This window comes from Notothenia rossii, assembly GCF_949606895.1.
Source record: "Notothenia rossii genome assembly, chromosome: 4".
NCBI lineage: Eukaryota > Metazoa > Chordata > Actinopteri > Perciformes > Nototheniidae > Notothenia > Notothenia rossii.
The window spans coordinates 88,455,268-88,468,458 of record NC_136902.1 but is presented as its reverse complement, the minus strand read 5'-3'; the positions used below and the strand labels follow the sequence as shown (position 1 = coordinate 88,468,458).

The window sequence follows — 13,191 nt, the reverse complement described above, 5'->3', positions numbered from 1 at the left end:
TTTATTTATGGCATCCCGTTGGATTTGACGTCATCTGAACAGGACTTCGCGCGCTCACTGCTTGATAGCGCGCGAAGGTCCGTTTACGCCGGTTGTTAAACAACATCGTTATGGGGAAATGTAAGTCTGCGTCCAAATGGTTGGAAGATAAGGAGGAAGGACAATCAATACTGTATATAGTCAATGTGAGAAAGTGTGTCGCCAAGGTAACCGGTGAGAACTCAGTAGCAATGAGGTCTTAAAATGTATGGAAAGGGTCTTAGAAAAGGTCTTAAAGGGAATTACATTTGACTTCAGGATTCCTGCCCTGTTCTGCTTCTCCTACCGATACTGTTCATCGATCCAGTTCTTTAGTGGTATTCTTAACGGTTATTTTTGTAATTTTTTTTTTAAGGAAATGTTTCAAATTAGAAATGGACACCTAAAATGTGCTTCGTAGCAATTATAAATCAGAAATCTATTTTCCTAATTCTCCAGTACAGATAGCAAACCTGATAACACCAGAGCTTATCGATACCACGATCTTTAAAAATGTAGCCCCGGCACACGTTCAAACCGGGTTGCGGTACCCATCCCTACTATTGGAGTACAGTGAATCATCATAGGGCTGTGCGATTATGGCAAAAATCATAATCACGATTACTTCTGGTCAATATTGATATCACGTTTATTAAATACGATTATTCATTGACTTTGGAAACATCAATTTATTGATCTTAAAAACTAATTAAAATAATCATTTGAACAGTATGTTTTGAACTATTTAATACCCTGAACGTTATAAGTATAATTCAACTGATAAACCAATACAAAAATAAAATTATACATTTATATTTAAGCAATAGCTCACGACAGGCTGGTATATGGGCATTATATCAAAGCTAAGGGGCGGTTCGTTACGACGCGAACAAGTTAACCTTACATTTTTCCATCTTAAGCTTTGTTAGTTAGTTAGTTAGTTTCGTAACGGACGTAATGTAACAGCTGTAACGGTTGTAGCTTTTCTCAGACGCGGAGGGATACATGACTTGTAAAAAGTAACTACAATTCTACCCGTGATATACGCTCATTTTATCACGGCTAAGAACCAATCAGATTGCTTGATTTGACTTGTCCGTTTTATAACTACATTTAAATAAATAATATCAAAATAATAAATACCAATAAAGAAGATAAACAAATATTTTGGAGCGCACTTCCACAACCTACTAAACATATATAAATATGATATCTAATGTCACTCACAACCTGTAATGTTTAATTATACTGCTACACCAGTTGCGGTACCAAGGTGGGCCGGTCGGATAAGTCACTAGAATCCCCCCGCACCCCCGTTGACAATTTCCTAGCGGTACCGAAGTGGGCCGGTCGAGAGTCCCGGGCTGATTTCTTGTCCCAGTCCGCCCCCACTAGACGCAGTACTCTTATTTCTCATCCAACGACACACCCCCACCCGTCGCCTCAGGTCTGCTGAAGCTAACCTACTGCAGCCCATCAGGACAAAGCTCCGGACCTGGGGGGACAGGGCCTTCGCAGCAGCCTCCCCCCACACTCTGGAACTCCCTCCCCAGCCACGTCAGATCCGCCATCACTCTCACATCATTCAAACAATCCCTCAAAACTCACCTTTTCACTCTTGCCTTCAACTCCTAATCGAATAACCCCTTGCCCTTATTCCTCCTACCTTAGCACTTTCTACTTTTGTTGTTATTTTGTTTTACTTGCTTGTAAGCGCTTTGAGCACCAGGAAAAGCGCTTTATAAATGTAATGTATTATTATTTGGGTAACCCCTTATCCGTAAACCGGAAGTAGCGAGCTAAGAGGCTCCAGCTTGACGAGTTAGCAAAAGTCGACTGTACGCTAGGCACGGAGAATAAAGACACGGCAACTAAAGCTTCCCTTGTAACGTGTTTTTACATGGATTTATTAAACAGACCTGAAGTCACAACTCAACCTGGCGGAGAAGGATCTATAAGACAAATTGAGAGCATCATTGCGAAAGGGAATGCAGCAAAATAATTGTCGAGATTAAAATACGATGAATTGCACAGCCCTGAATCATCAAGATTTGAAATGTCATTTTGTGGTGTTTCTCAACCTCTGTAATCTCCCTTCCTTTACAGCCAAGAGCCCCACCAGTACTCAGTCCCCCAAATCCTCCTTCTTGGCCAGTCTTAACCCAAAGACCTGGGGCAAGCTGGGAGCCCAGACCAACAACGCCAATTCAGAGCCGTCGCGCACAGCGGGGGTCAGCGGGCTGGCGAGGGCCCCGCCCAAGGACTCAATTTCAAATAACAGGTACGATGAGTCAACGAGGAAGGTTTTATCCAAACTGTGGTGCTCTTGTTTCTTGCGATTGATCACCATAAGTAATTGAGATTTTTGTTTTTGTTTGCAGAGACAAAATAAAAGCCTGGATCAAAGAAACGGCCAGTAAGTTTGTGGAGCGCTACTTCAGCTCTGAAAATGTGGATGGCAGCAACCCCGCACTGAATGTACTCCAGAGACTTTGCACAGCCACGGAGCAGCTCAACCTGCAGGTAACGCCTCACACGATTCAACGGCAAACATTCATCCACTTACATTCCATACGTATTGCTGTTCTTGTGGAGATTGCTAAGGGCACAATGTGTGGTGCTGTCCGTATCTGCATAGCCCTCTGTCTGTATGTTCTCTTGTCTTCTCATTCTGCCGTGTTCGTGACGTTTCTGGGGCTAAAGCTCTATAAAAACGTAGCCACCAGATCGTAAACACGCAAGACGAAGCTACGAGAATGGCAGACGCAGAGCTGAAAAAAACGCAAATATATCACAGCGCTTGTGATGAATAGAGAAATACAGATACTGAATTTGTATTGAATTGACGCCAGTATTAAGACGTCTTTCTGATGATGTGTTTTCTGTACCAGGTGGACGGTGGCATCGAGTGCCTGGTGGAGATCTCCAGTATTGTATCAGAGTCCGACGTGTCGTCCTTTGAGATCCAGCACAGCGGGCTGGTGAAGCAGCTGCTCGTCTACCTGACCTCCAGCAGCGACAGGGAGCTGCTCAGCCGCGACGTCCGGCTCAAGAGGTTCCTCCACGTGTTCGCTGGCTGTCCGGTGAGAGACCTGATCACGCTTTATAGAGAGTGCTGCTATTTCTGTTGGGCGACCCTGAAGTTAGCAATTCCACGGGTTTTGGGAAAACTTCTGAAAATAAGCTCTGTGGCAAACAAGTTTGATACTTGCATGTTTTGTTCAGCAGAAACATCTCCACAAATGAACATAGGGATGGGGCGGTGTGTGGCGGTGTGTGGCGAAGTGGGTTGTGCGTTGGTGTTCGGATCAGGGGGTCACAGGTTCAAACCCCGCTGCAGTCAGCATGTCGTTGTGTCCCTGAGACACTTCACCCCAAATTGCTCCTGTGGGGGTTGCCCACAGTATTGAGTATGTAAGTCGCTTTGGATAAAAGCGTCTATCAAGTAATAATAATGTAATATCGTTAAGGTTATCCTGCTTATATATACTCGCTACCGCTTATCTATCCGGTCTTTTAAAGGTACTTTTATCGGTTCTTTTGGAGAGAAAAAGGTAAACTAACTGAACAAATTGTGAAAAAAACTAACATTGCTTTTTATTTAAATGAAATACATAATATTTCACATCAAAAGAAACAACAATGCAAATCGTATTAAATAATCTGATGACAGAACTGTAAACAGAATAGCTGAAACTGTAACAAAAATAAATAACTCAGTTACCACATCATGAACCCATGTTTGTATAATTGAGTTAACTCCGTGTGTTGCTGCTAGCATACATAACACCTGACGTGGAAACGTTACTCGTGGACGGGGCTACAGAGCTACTAGAAAGACAGTGGAACCCGGTGCATTCCTCCGTCTGAATGTGGAGCACTTTTGCTAAAAGTTTAGACAAATTGCTCGTGTTACCGCCCTTACATGCTAAACTCTTATTGCACTTTAGGTAACGAGCATTGTCCACATTGAGACGGGTATAGTTTAACCACACCTCGGAGCGCGTTCTCTCCGCCATCTCCTGTGTGTGTGTGTGTGTGTGTGTGTTGCTGCATGTAGTCTGCTTGTGTGTAAACTGCCCCGCCCCCTTGCACACAGGCGGAGAGAGAGATCTCTCGTCTGGATTGGAAAGATCGAAAATACAAAAAATAATCATAGACGCATTTTGCAGTTTTTTTGTTGGCGAAACTAAAACCGCAATATAATGTCTGTGTAGCAATGATACATGTGACATATATTTTTGTACACCGATAAAAAGACTGATAACATCGGAGCTTAAAGGTACCACGGTCTTTAATAATTCAGCCCCGGGGCCAGTTTAATACCGGGGCTATATGAACACCACTTTCATAACAGTTGAACAAATTAGCGTTGGGCTATAAAGGAACTACATGTTTGTCACCACCGCCAAGCTAAAAGCAGCTTATCCTATCCAGTCTTCTTATTTAGACACTTGTTAGAAATCGCCCTATTTACCTAATAAAAAATTCATACCTTTACCAATGGGGTATTTACTGAAGGATTTAATGTAATAGAACACCATTTATAAATGTCTATAGCTTTTGTTAACCACAGGCCTTATTTCAGGCATCTAACCAAAAACACATTTAAAACTGTTGACATCTGAAAGTGATAACTTTCTCAATATTCAGAATTATGTTGTAATATTTCCCCCCCTGTTTGTTTGGTTGTTTGGTTTGTAGGTTCCAGGCATGGAGCTGGCAGGTCGTCTGGACCCGACAGAGAACGCTCCTTACCTGGCACTGGTGCACAAAATGAACAGCTGCCTGAGCCAAATGGAGCAGTTTCCTGTCAAAGTGCATGATTTCCCCAGTGGCAACGGCAATGGCAGCAGGTGTGCAGATTTGTTTCATACGTTTTTAAATAACTTTATTGTCTGTGGGGGAAAGTTCTGAAGTGGAGTCAGGACTCAAAGAGACACGATGGAGAGCTGGAGCTTTGATGGCAAACACTGACGGTTTATTTGGAGCGTCGGCCGGAGAATTCACAAGACATGTCACGGGCCACGAGTTGACCACATCAATTCTGAAGACCCCTCCTGTAGCTCCAGGTTTTAACTAGTTCAGAGTGTAATAATCAACATTCTTCAATAGATAGACTAAACAGCTGAGGACACTGAATCACATTTGTTGTCTCTTATGGCTCGGGGTCATCTACACCCTGAGAAGGATGTGTTCCAGGTGTCCCACAACAATAACTATCTCTGACAGAGATGCCCGGTCATGAACTGGTTGGGCTGTCCCGAATACCATTTTTCGGGCTCCGGATATTCGGTAGTAATCAGCAGCGAATATTCGAATATTCAGTGCGGAGAGACTTGTATATTTGTATAAGGTTTCATAACACGCTCCGAATCCGAGACACCTGACAACACGCTGTTAAGCAGAAGCGCAGAAGGAGCATACTATTACAATTTATATTTATTTATTGTCTCAGTACTCGCAAACATTCAAACTAAATGTGTCCTCTGTAGGGTAACTGTAGGGTCTGCTGTATTGTTGAGGATGTTGATGCGTGGGGATGCAACTATGGACACAAGTTATTATTAGGCTGAGCTACTCAACTTTATGCCAATAATTGCCTTAGCCCCAGATGTTCCAAAAATGTCCATGCAAAGCAAGTGCATGTTTTTATCATGTGTAACGTTACTGTTTAAATGGCGGATAAAGCAGCTTCATCATGGCAACTTGACAACAGCTAAGCTAAGCTAGGCTACTACTTACAGCATCCAGGTGACTTTACATAGTTGTTGTGCCACCGTGGTAGGCCAGTTCCTTATCGCATATTTGGCACATATTCTTCTTACCGTCATCCAATTTAAAATGGTCCCACACAGCTGAAGTTTTCGGCATTTTGTGGGTGAAGCGAGGTGAATGAAGCGAGGTGAATGAAACGAGGTGAAGCGTGCCGTTTGCGTTCGTGACTGTGAGTGAACGCGATGTCAGGAGCACAGGCTGAGATTGTATATATTTCCGCATTTTAACAGTGCAATTCAAAAGTATAAATATAGTATAAGAATATGGCAATTCGCCTTTATTAATAGCATACATTTAGAAGAAGAAAAAAGTGGAAAAAAAAATAAGGTTGGTTAGAGGCCGTAGGAGGACATGCAGGGCTAATTATTCCCCAACATTGTCAAACACTTATTTTCAGTTAGCAAACAGTATATTTGATTTATATATATTTTTTAACGTGTTTTTTTGAATGTGTTTCTACAGGGGCTCTCAGGCGCTGAAGTTCTTCAACACACATCAGCTGAAGTGCCAGCTGCAGAGACACCCAGACTGCACTAATGTGAAGCAGTGGAAGGGCGGCCCTGTGAAGATAGACCCCCTGGCCCTGGTGCAGGCCATCGAGAGATATCTGGTAGTCAGAGGTGAGGGACTGTTCTGTGTGCCTGCTTTAATACAGAATGAGCAGCTCCTATAAACAGGGAGTTACTTAACGGTACTTAAGTAAGGGATAACGTGTAATTATCCCGCTTACTACATGGCCAGATACGACTTGACTCCCAAAATGAATTGAAATGATTTTATTGACTTAACCCTTAGATGCATAAGTGGGTCTTTTTTGACCCGGTGAGGTGGTTTTCTTGAAGTATCTTTGTAATTACAATTTTTTTTAATCATTTCATATTCCAGCTATTCCTCAAAAAACATGTTTTACATTTACATTTTAAGAAATTGTAGTTTTTGTATTTCTACCCCAAGCTTCCATAAGTGGGTCAAAAATGACCCGCAGGCATTTTCTATGGGATCCTTTGATTCTTATCACCTGTTGCTGTCAATACATTCACTGTGGACCACACAGACTACATCACAAGTGACACCTCTCAGGAAGATTATTTTCAGTATAATCATAATAATACATGATATCCTCCTGGGACCCAGCCCATTGAAAATGTCCATTGTAGTGGACATTTTTTTAACATGCATCTCCTTTGACTCTTTTGAGCTACTCTATCAATCCCTGATTTACTGTACAGAGGACATCCTGGTCTTTCCAGTGATATGTCATTGGTTAAAATTGCATGCTGGGAAGTTCCTCTTTCTTTTCATCCAAAATGGCTGGCATACCAAAAACAAAATGTTATAGAAGCAGGAAGTCAAATATTGTTGAATAATTGTAATTTTTACCATGAAAATCAAATATGTTCTTGTTTCTTAACATGTGAGGAACTATATCATTTGTTCTGAAAGCAATTAAATAATTCAAGTTTTCAAATAACAGCCCTTTTATAAATGTCCATTCTAGTGGACGTCAGGACCATCTTCATGGACTTAATGACTCAATATTGTTGCAGGAGACGGAACTGAAGCAGACATTTTCTGTACCAGATAGTTCAGGGAGATTCAGATTTTGAGCTCTCAGATGATGAGAGAGATGGAAGGGGGGGAAAGATGCGGGAGGCTCCATGAGCGCACAGATACAGAGAGAGAGACAGATAGGGACGAGCTGGAAAGACATGGCCCTCTGTGGGCCAAGAGTAGCACGTATGTCTTATTGTTCTTTTTATTTTAAGTGGAGCCATGAAAAATGAGAGTTGCCTCAGGAATGCAAGCTTTGTTTCTATGAGCAGGTCAAAGGGAGACCACATCCATACAACTAGTCAAGATGACCCTACAGCCCGTGCCGACTGGAGTCAACTTTTCCCACTACATTGACTACAAAGTCTTTGAAGATCTGGAAAGATTCACCAAAAACCAAACTAGTTTTTTCGTGACCAAATAAACAGCAATGTTCAGATCAATTACCTATTCATGTTTTAAATAAAGGTGAATGTATTATTATATTAATATCACTCTATAACCATAATACGTTACATAGTCTGTTAATTTTGGCTGTCTTTTCAAACTAATATGGTCCCGACGTCCTCTACAGTGGACATACTGTAACATTTAAAAATAAAATAAAAAAAGTCTAAATTGCAAGATGTTTTTTTTAACCCTAAATAGGTAGGAAATCACAAAAAAAAGGAAATTGGAAGACACTTTTTTTCCTTGGGTCCCAGGAGGATATTTTTTTAAACATGGCATTAAAACACACATTATTCTAATACGGGTCCTTTTTGACCCACTTGTGGAAGAGTGGGGGGTCCAGCTCCTCGTGCATCTAAGGGTTAACAATGATCGTGTTTCTTCCTTTCTCCTTCTTGATCCTCCTTAGCAACGATCGCTACTGGCCTTGACAGCGGTCTGTACTACTGTATTAACAACGTGTCACATGTTCTGAATTGACCAATCAGAATCGAGTATTCAACTAAGCCGTCAAATATATGGTTTTATTCATCGTTTCTTAACTTTAAATCTTGCTTCTTGTGCAGGGTACGGCCGAATCAGGGAAGAGGATGAAGACAGCGATGACGATGGTTCAGATGATGAAATCGATGAATCACTGGTATGTGATTTTGTACAAAATAAGGATTTGTCTTCCCTCTATACACGCTTAATCCTGCGTTTCGATGCGTATTGAAAGTCCTGCTTTAAATTCGGTTCTATCATTAAAGCAATGTTTTTCCCAGGCGGCGCAGTTCCTGAACTCGGGCAGTGTGCGTCACAGACTACAGTTCTACATCGGTGACCACCTGCTGCCGTACAACATGACGGTGTACCAGGCCGTGAGGCAGTACAGTCTGCAGGCGGAGGAGGAGCGAGAGTCGACGGACGACGAGGCAAACCCACTCGGGCGAGCTGGCATTTGGACCAAAACGCACACAATATGGTAAAAACGCTTTTTGTATTTTCATTTGTTCTTTGAGATAAACAAGAAGTCTTCAGTCAGTAAAACAGAGTTGTGTGGCATCTTACTTAACCCTCACTTTCACTTTAGAGAACAACCTTTTGGGGGGATTTGCTTGTTTGAATCTCATTAGGCAGTCCTTGAAACGTCAAACCAAATGTCTTAAAATGTACGTTAGAATAGTCTTTGTTTTATGTTGTCTATTTTTTTTAATATTGTTGTGTTGCTTTGTCCATGAAAGCTGCTATACAAATAACATGTATTATTATTATTAGGGTTATATGCAGATATAATTACCATGTCGCTGAGATGTACTCTTGCACATGAACTAGCTACTTGTTAGGCCAATAATCATTTGAAATTCTAAGTGCTACTCAAAGTGTTCAGATACCCAAAGTCTGGTCACCAAAGAGTTAACAATTTCCGGTGTAAAAGCTGTCATGCGTTCTCATCAGTCACTTTAACGACCTGTGTTATTTGCTAATAGGTATAAGCCTGTGAGAGAGGACGAGGACGGCAGCAAAGACGCTGTGGGTGGGAAGCGGGGCCGAGCCCAGACTGCTCCCACCAAGACGTCCCCTCGCAACGCCAAGAAGCAGGATGAGCTGTGGCATGGTGAGCATCTGAAACGTCGCACAGCGAAGCTCCCAACGTTCTTTGTATCACGGGGATTCCTGGTTTGGATGTTTACAAATCCGTAGCAATCCTAAATGGGTAACTGTGTACTGAATTCCTACTCTTGTTTCCCTTCGCTTGCAGACGGCGTGTGTCCCAGTGTCGTCAATCCCTTAGAGACATACCTCACTTCGGAGCCACCGGAGAACATTACCTTCGAAGACCCCTCTTTGGAGGTCAACCTGCTGCTGAGGGTCCTGCACTCAATCAGTAGATTCTGGTTCTACTTGTATGAAGTAAGTCTCCTTTCCGAAAGAGTCACAAGAATAATGTGTTTGTGTGAGAGTGTGCCCCGTTATCTTGATGGAGATTATGAGTGAGCATTACACCAGATTAAGGTGATTTAACACTTAAAGGACAGTGTGTGTGTGTGTGTGTGTGTCCCCCCCCCCCCCCCTCCACAGTTAAAAGGTGGTTTCCTCTCATCTGTAGTGCTATATTCTAACATCGAATGCTTTGGAATGAGTTTGAAAATATATTTTGGGGATTTTCTGTTAAACTCCCCCTTTTTTTTTTTTTTTACCTGTTCAACCCGGAGGCCCCCGCGAAAACGAAACTGTGTCTCAGGGCTTCTTAACATTTAAAAACCTATTAATGTGTCATACCCATTTAACGGGAAAAAACTCAGCTAACTGACGAAACGAACAATTTTTACCGAAACAAAACACAAGACTCACAAGAAGCGTCTAAATGAGCCCTGAGTGAAAAAATGCTAACACACTTGGCACAGAACTCTAGGTATAAATACCCTTATTAAATATCGGATCTGCACAAACAAGATATCGATTAGCAAGCTGAGATTCCACAGATTCTATAGGTATCAGTATCATCACTGAGCGATCTGAACTCGCGACAGGGGAAGCGAACACACACATCACAACACGGAACTTTACGGAGCAAAAACGGGACATTGTCTTACCTTTGCTGTTGTTCTGATCAAAAGTTGTGTTCAATGGCATTAAAACGATAAAAACGCTGCTGAAGGTTAATCCAATGGTTAATCCAATGTGTGTGTCACTTTGAAATGATTACTGATAATCCATCTTTCCATTTTTATGTGAATAACTGAGATTTGATATTAGCTGCTACGATAGCCACCAGAGATTATGACAGCTGGCTGCGCATCACTCATTCACCAATGGGTAATGTTTAGATGGATTTTTAGGAACTTCCCCTCGATTCCATTGGCTCTAACGGTTAAAAATAGATGTCAATCATCAAAATCGACTGAGTGGGGTCATAGATATGAAAAATGCACCAAGAAGTGGTTTTTTTTTCTAAATCTCTCTAAAAAGGTCAAATTTAACTTGTTTTGCATCAATCTTGATACAGAGTACTTATTATATGTCATAGTGTGGATTCCTAAAGCTTTTAGTCTACTATCCCATCATTCAAAGGTGGTTTTCACGATAAGTAATGTTTTTTATTTTGGACGGACACTACAATTTAAAAGTTTACTATGTTCAATCTGAATTTACTTTAAAATAAAAACATCTATATTGATTCTGACTTTTCTACATCCAACTCACAGGTTTATCATTGCTTTGAGAAAAAGATGATTAATTTTCCCTTTTTTAGAAGTGAAGTTATGGTCCTTTGTTCTGGGAATGTAGTTTTTGAGCCTGAGACCTGAAAAACACGCTCAGGGCTCAACAGGTTAAGCTAGCTGTGCTACATTTGTGGTCATTTTGTGTCAGAAAATATAAAAGTAACATTTATTTTATTGCAGAATGCTGTGTGTAAGGAAATCATCGCGACCAGTGAGTTCATTAACAGTAAGCTGACAGCCAAAGCTAACCGACAGCTTCAGGACCCGCTGGTCATCATGACGGGGAACATCCCCACCTGGCTCATCGAGCTCGGAAAGACCTGGTAAGTGTTTTATACTTTACACCAAAACAGGACATAAATGGTGCTGACGTTTGGCATGGTCCTAACATACAGTATTCTTTCTCTTCCTCTACAGTCCTTTCTTCTTCCCCTTCGACACCCGGCAGATGTTGTTCTACGTCACTGCCTTCGATCGGGACAGAGCCATGCAGCGTCTACTGGACACAAACCCTGAGATCAACCAATCAGATTCTCAGGACAGCAGGGTGGCCCCACGTCTTGACAGGAAGAAGGTAAAATGTGTTGCCATCTTTGACCGTTGCATCTTATGGAGTCACTGTATCTGAAGCACTTTGCATTGTGTGACTATTCTGGCTTTGATAATGGTATTTGTTAACATTTTGCTGTTTATTTTTGGCTTAAACCTTCATTGTGTTGTGTTTTCAGAGGACGATAAACCGCGACGAGCTGCTAAAGCAGGCTGAGTCTGTGATGCAGGACCTGGGTAGCTCCAGGGCCATGCTGGAGATCCAGTATGAGAACGAGGTACAGATCATCTCAGTTACTTTCAAACACTGGTTTTAACATAACAAAGTACATTTACAAGTACCCTACTTAAAGGGGACCTATCATGCAAAATGCACTTTTTGATTCCTTTATAAATAAAGGTGTGTCGGGGAACTCACGCAGCGTCAGAAAAATAAAACCCTCTTTTAACCAAATCTCTAAAAACGGGGCTACAACGGAGCTGATCCAGATTTGCGTCCGATATGACGTAATATCTGAAATGTGGACCCACGGCCCGATCAGAAACGTTGCTATCAGAAACAATGCCTGACTGTTTTGGACGTAATATGGTCGGTGTTTACATTAGCATCGCTAACACTCAGAGCTAACCTGTACTGGAGAGCATGTGTGTGAAGAAGCAGGAAATAAAAAGGAACTCACCTTGTGGTATAACCGGCAAGAGAGAAAGCCTTTGAGCTCCATACTGTTTCAGAGAGAATCCTTGATAATCCATGATATGGCGTTTCATCACGGCAGTATTTAGTTTAGACAGTAGCTGCCGGGTCCCGCATGAGCTCAGCCCCCTCCTCTTTTTTAAAGCTAATAAATAAATAAACATTGAATGTGTTTAATTGAATAGGAAAGGGGTTTAACGTTAGTAGCAGGTTGTGTGTGAGAGAGAATAAATAAGACAGCCCAATATATATAAAAAAAAAAAAATCTATTCTTTTTCGCAACTTCCCGCAACTTCACCGCATAAAAACCCCGCATGTTTAATCGCATAATCAAGGATTTTTTCTGGAGGGTCTATTTATACCCCAAATCAGCACTTTTAAAACAGGAAGTGAAAGAGAAGGATATGAGGCATGGCTAGAATGGGTGATCTGTTTGGTATTTTGAGCAAAACACTTCATAGACATGTTTTTTATATATTTGTATATATCTGAGACCTATGCTATTGCCTAAGAATAGCATGATAGGTGACCTTTAAATATTGTTTTCACATGAATGTACTTTACGTGAGTTATTCTATTGTTTTGTTGTTTACTTTTATATATTTCTTACTTACCGTACTTACTTACTCATCAACCTGTATCTAAAATAAAAAACTGTTGAATGATGATAACATGACAATAATACAACACAGTGATAACTGCCTGACACTAACTTTTACTTTTGATACTTTGAGTACATTGAGCAAATAATACTTCTGTTTCAAATTATATTGAAATGTGTGCAGAATGAGTAATTTTTTTTTTACTTGAAAACAAATTGAAGCTAATACTTTTGTACTTTAACTTATTTCAATTTGAAACTAGGACTTGTGGTGGAGTATTTTAACGATTCAGTAATGCTACTTTTAACTGAGTCAGGACATTTTTTAAGGGTGTATTGAAATG

At 41.2% G+C, this 13,191-nt stretch overlaps 1 protein-coding gene across 1 annotated transcript in view; it reads left to right on the top strand.

Moving 5' to 3' along the window:
• The window catches only part of trip12 (thyroid hormone receptor interactor 12), a 35,969-nt gene extending 24,085 nt beyond the window's left edge, over window positions 1–11,884 (top strand). Inside the window, 12 exon segments of the mRNA XM_079677122.1 lie at window positions 2,125–2,299; window positions 2,400–2,541; window positions 2,910–3,101; window positions 4,723–4,874; window positions 6,259–6,416; window positions 8,364–8,437; window positions 8,562–8,761; window positions 9,267–9,394; window positions 9,539–9,690; window positions 11,184–11,326; window positions 11,421–11,577; window positions 11,732–11,884. Of these exon segments, the coding sequence (XP_079533248.1) occupies window positions 2,125–2,299; window positions 2,400–2,541; window positions 2,910–3,101; window positions 4,723–4,874; window positions 6,259–6,416; window positions 8,364–8,437; window positions 8,562–8,761; window positions 9,267–9,394; window positions 9,539–9,690; window positions 11,184–11,326; window positions 11,421–11,577; window positions 11,732–11,869 (1,811 nt within the window). The 3' untranslated portion in view covers window positions 11,870–11,884.
• The last annotated feature ends 1,307 nt before the right edge of the window (window positions 11,885–13,191 follow it).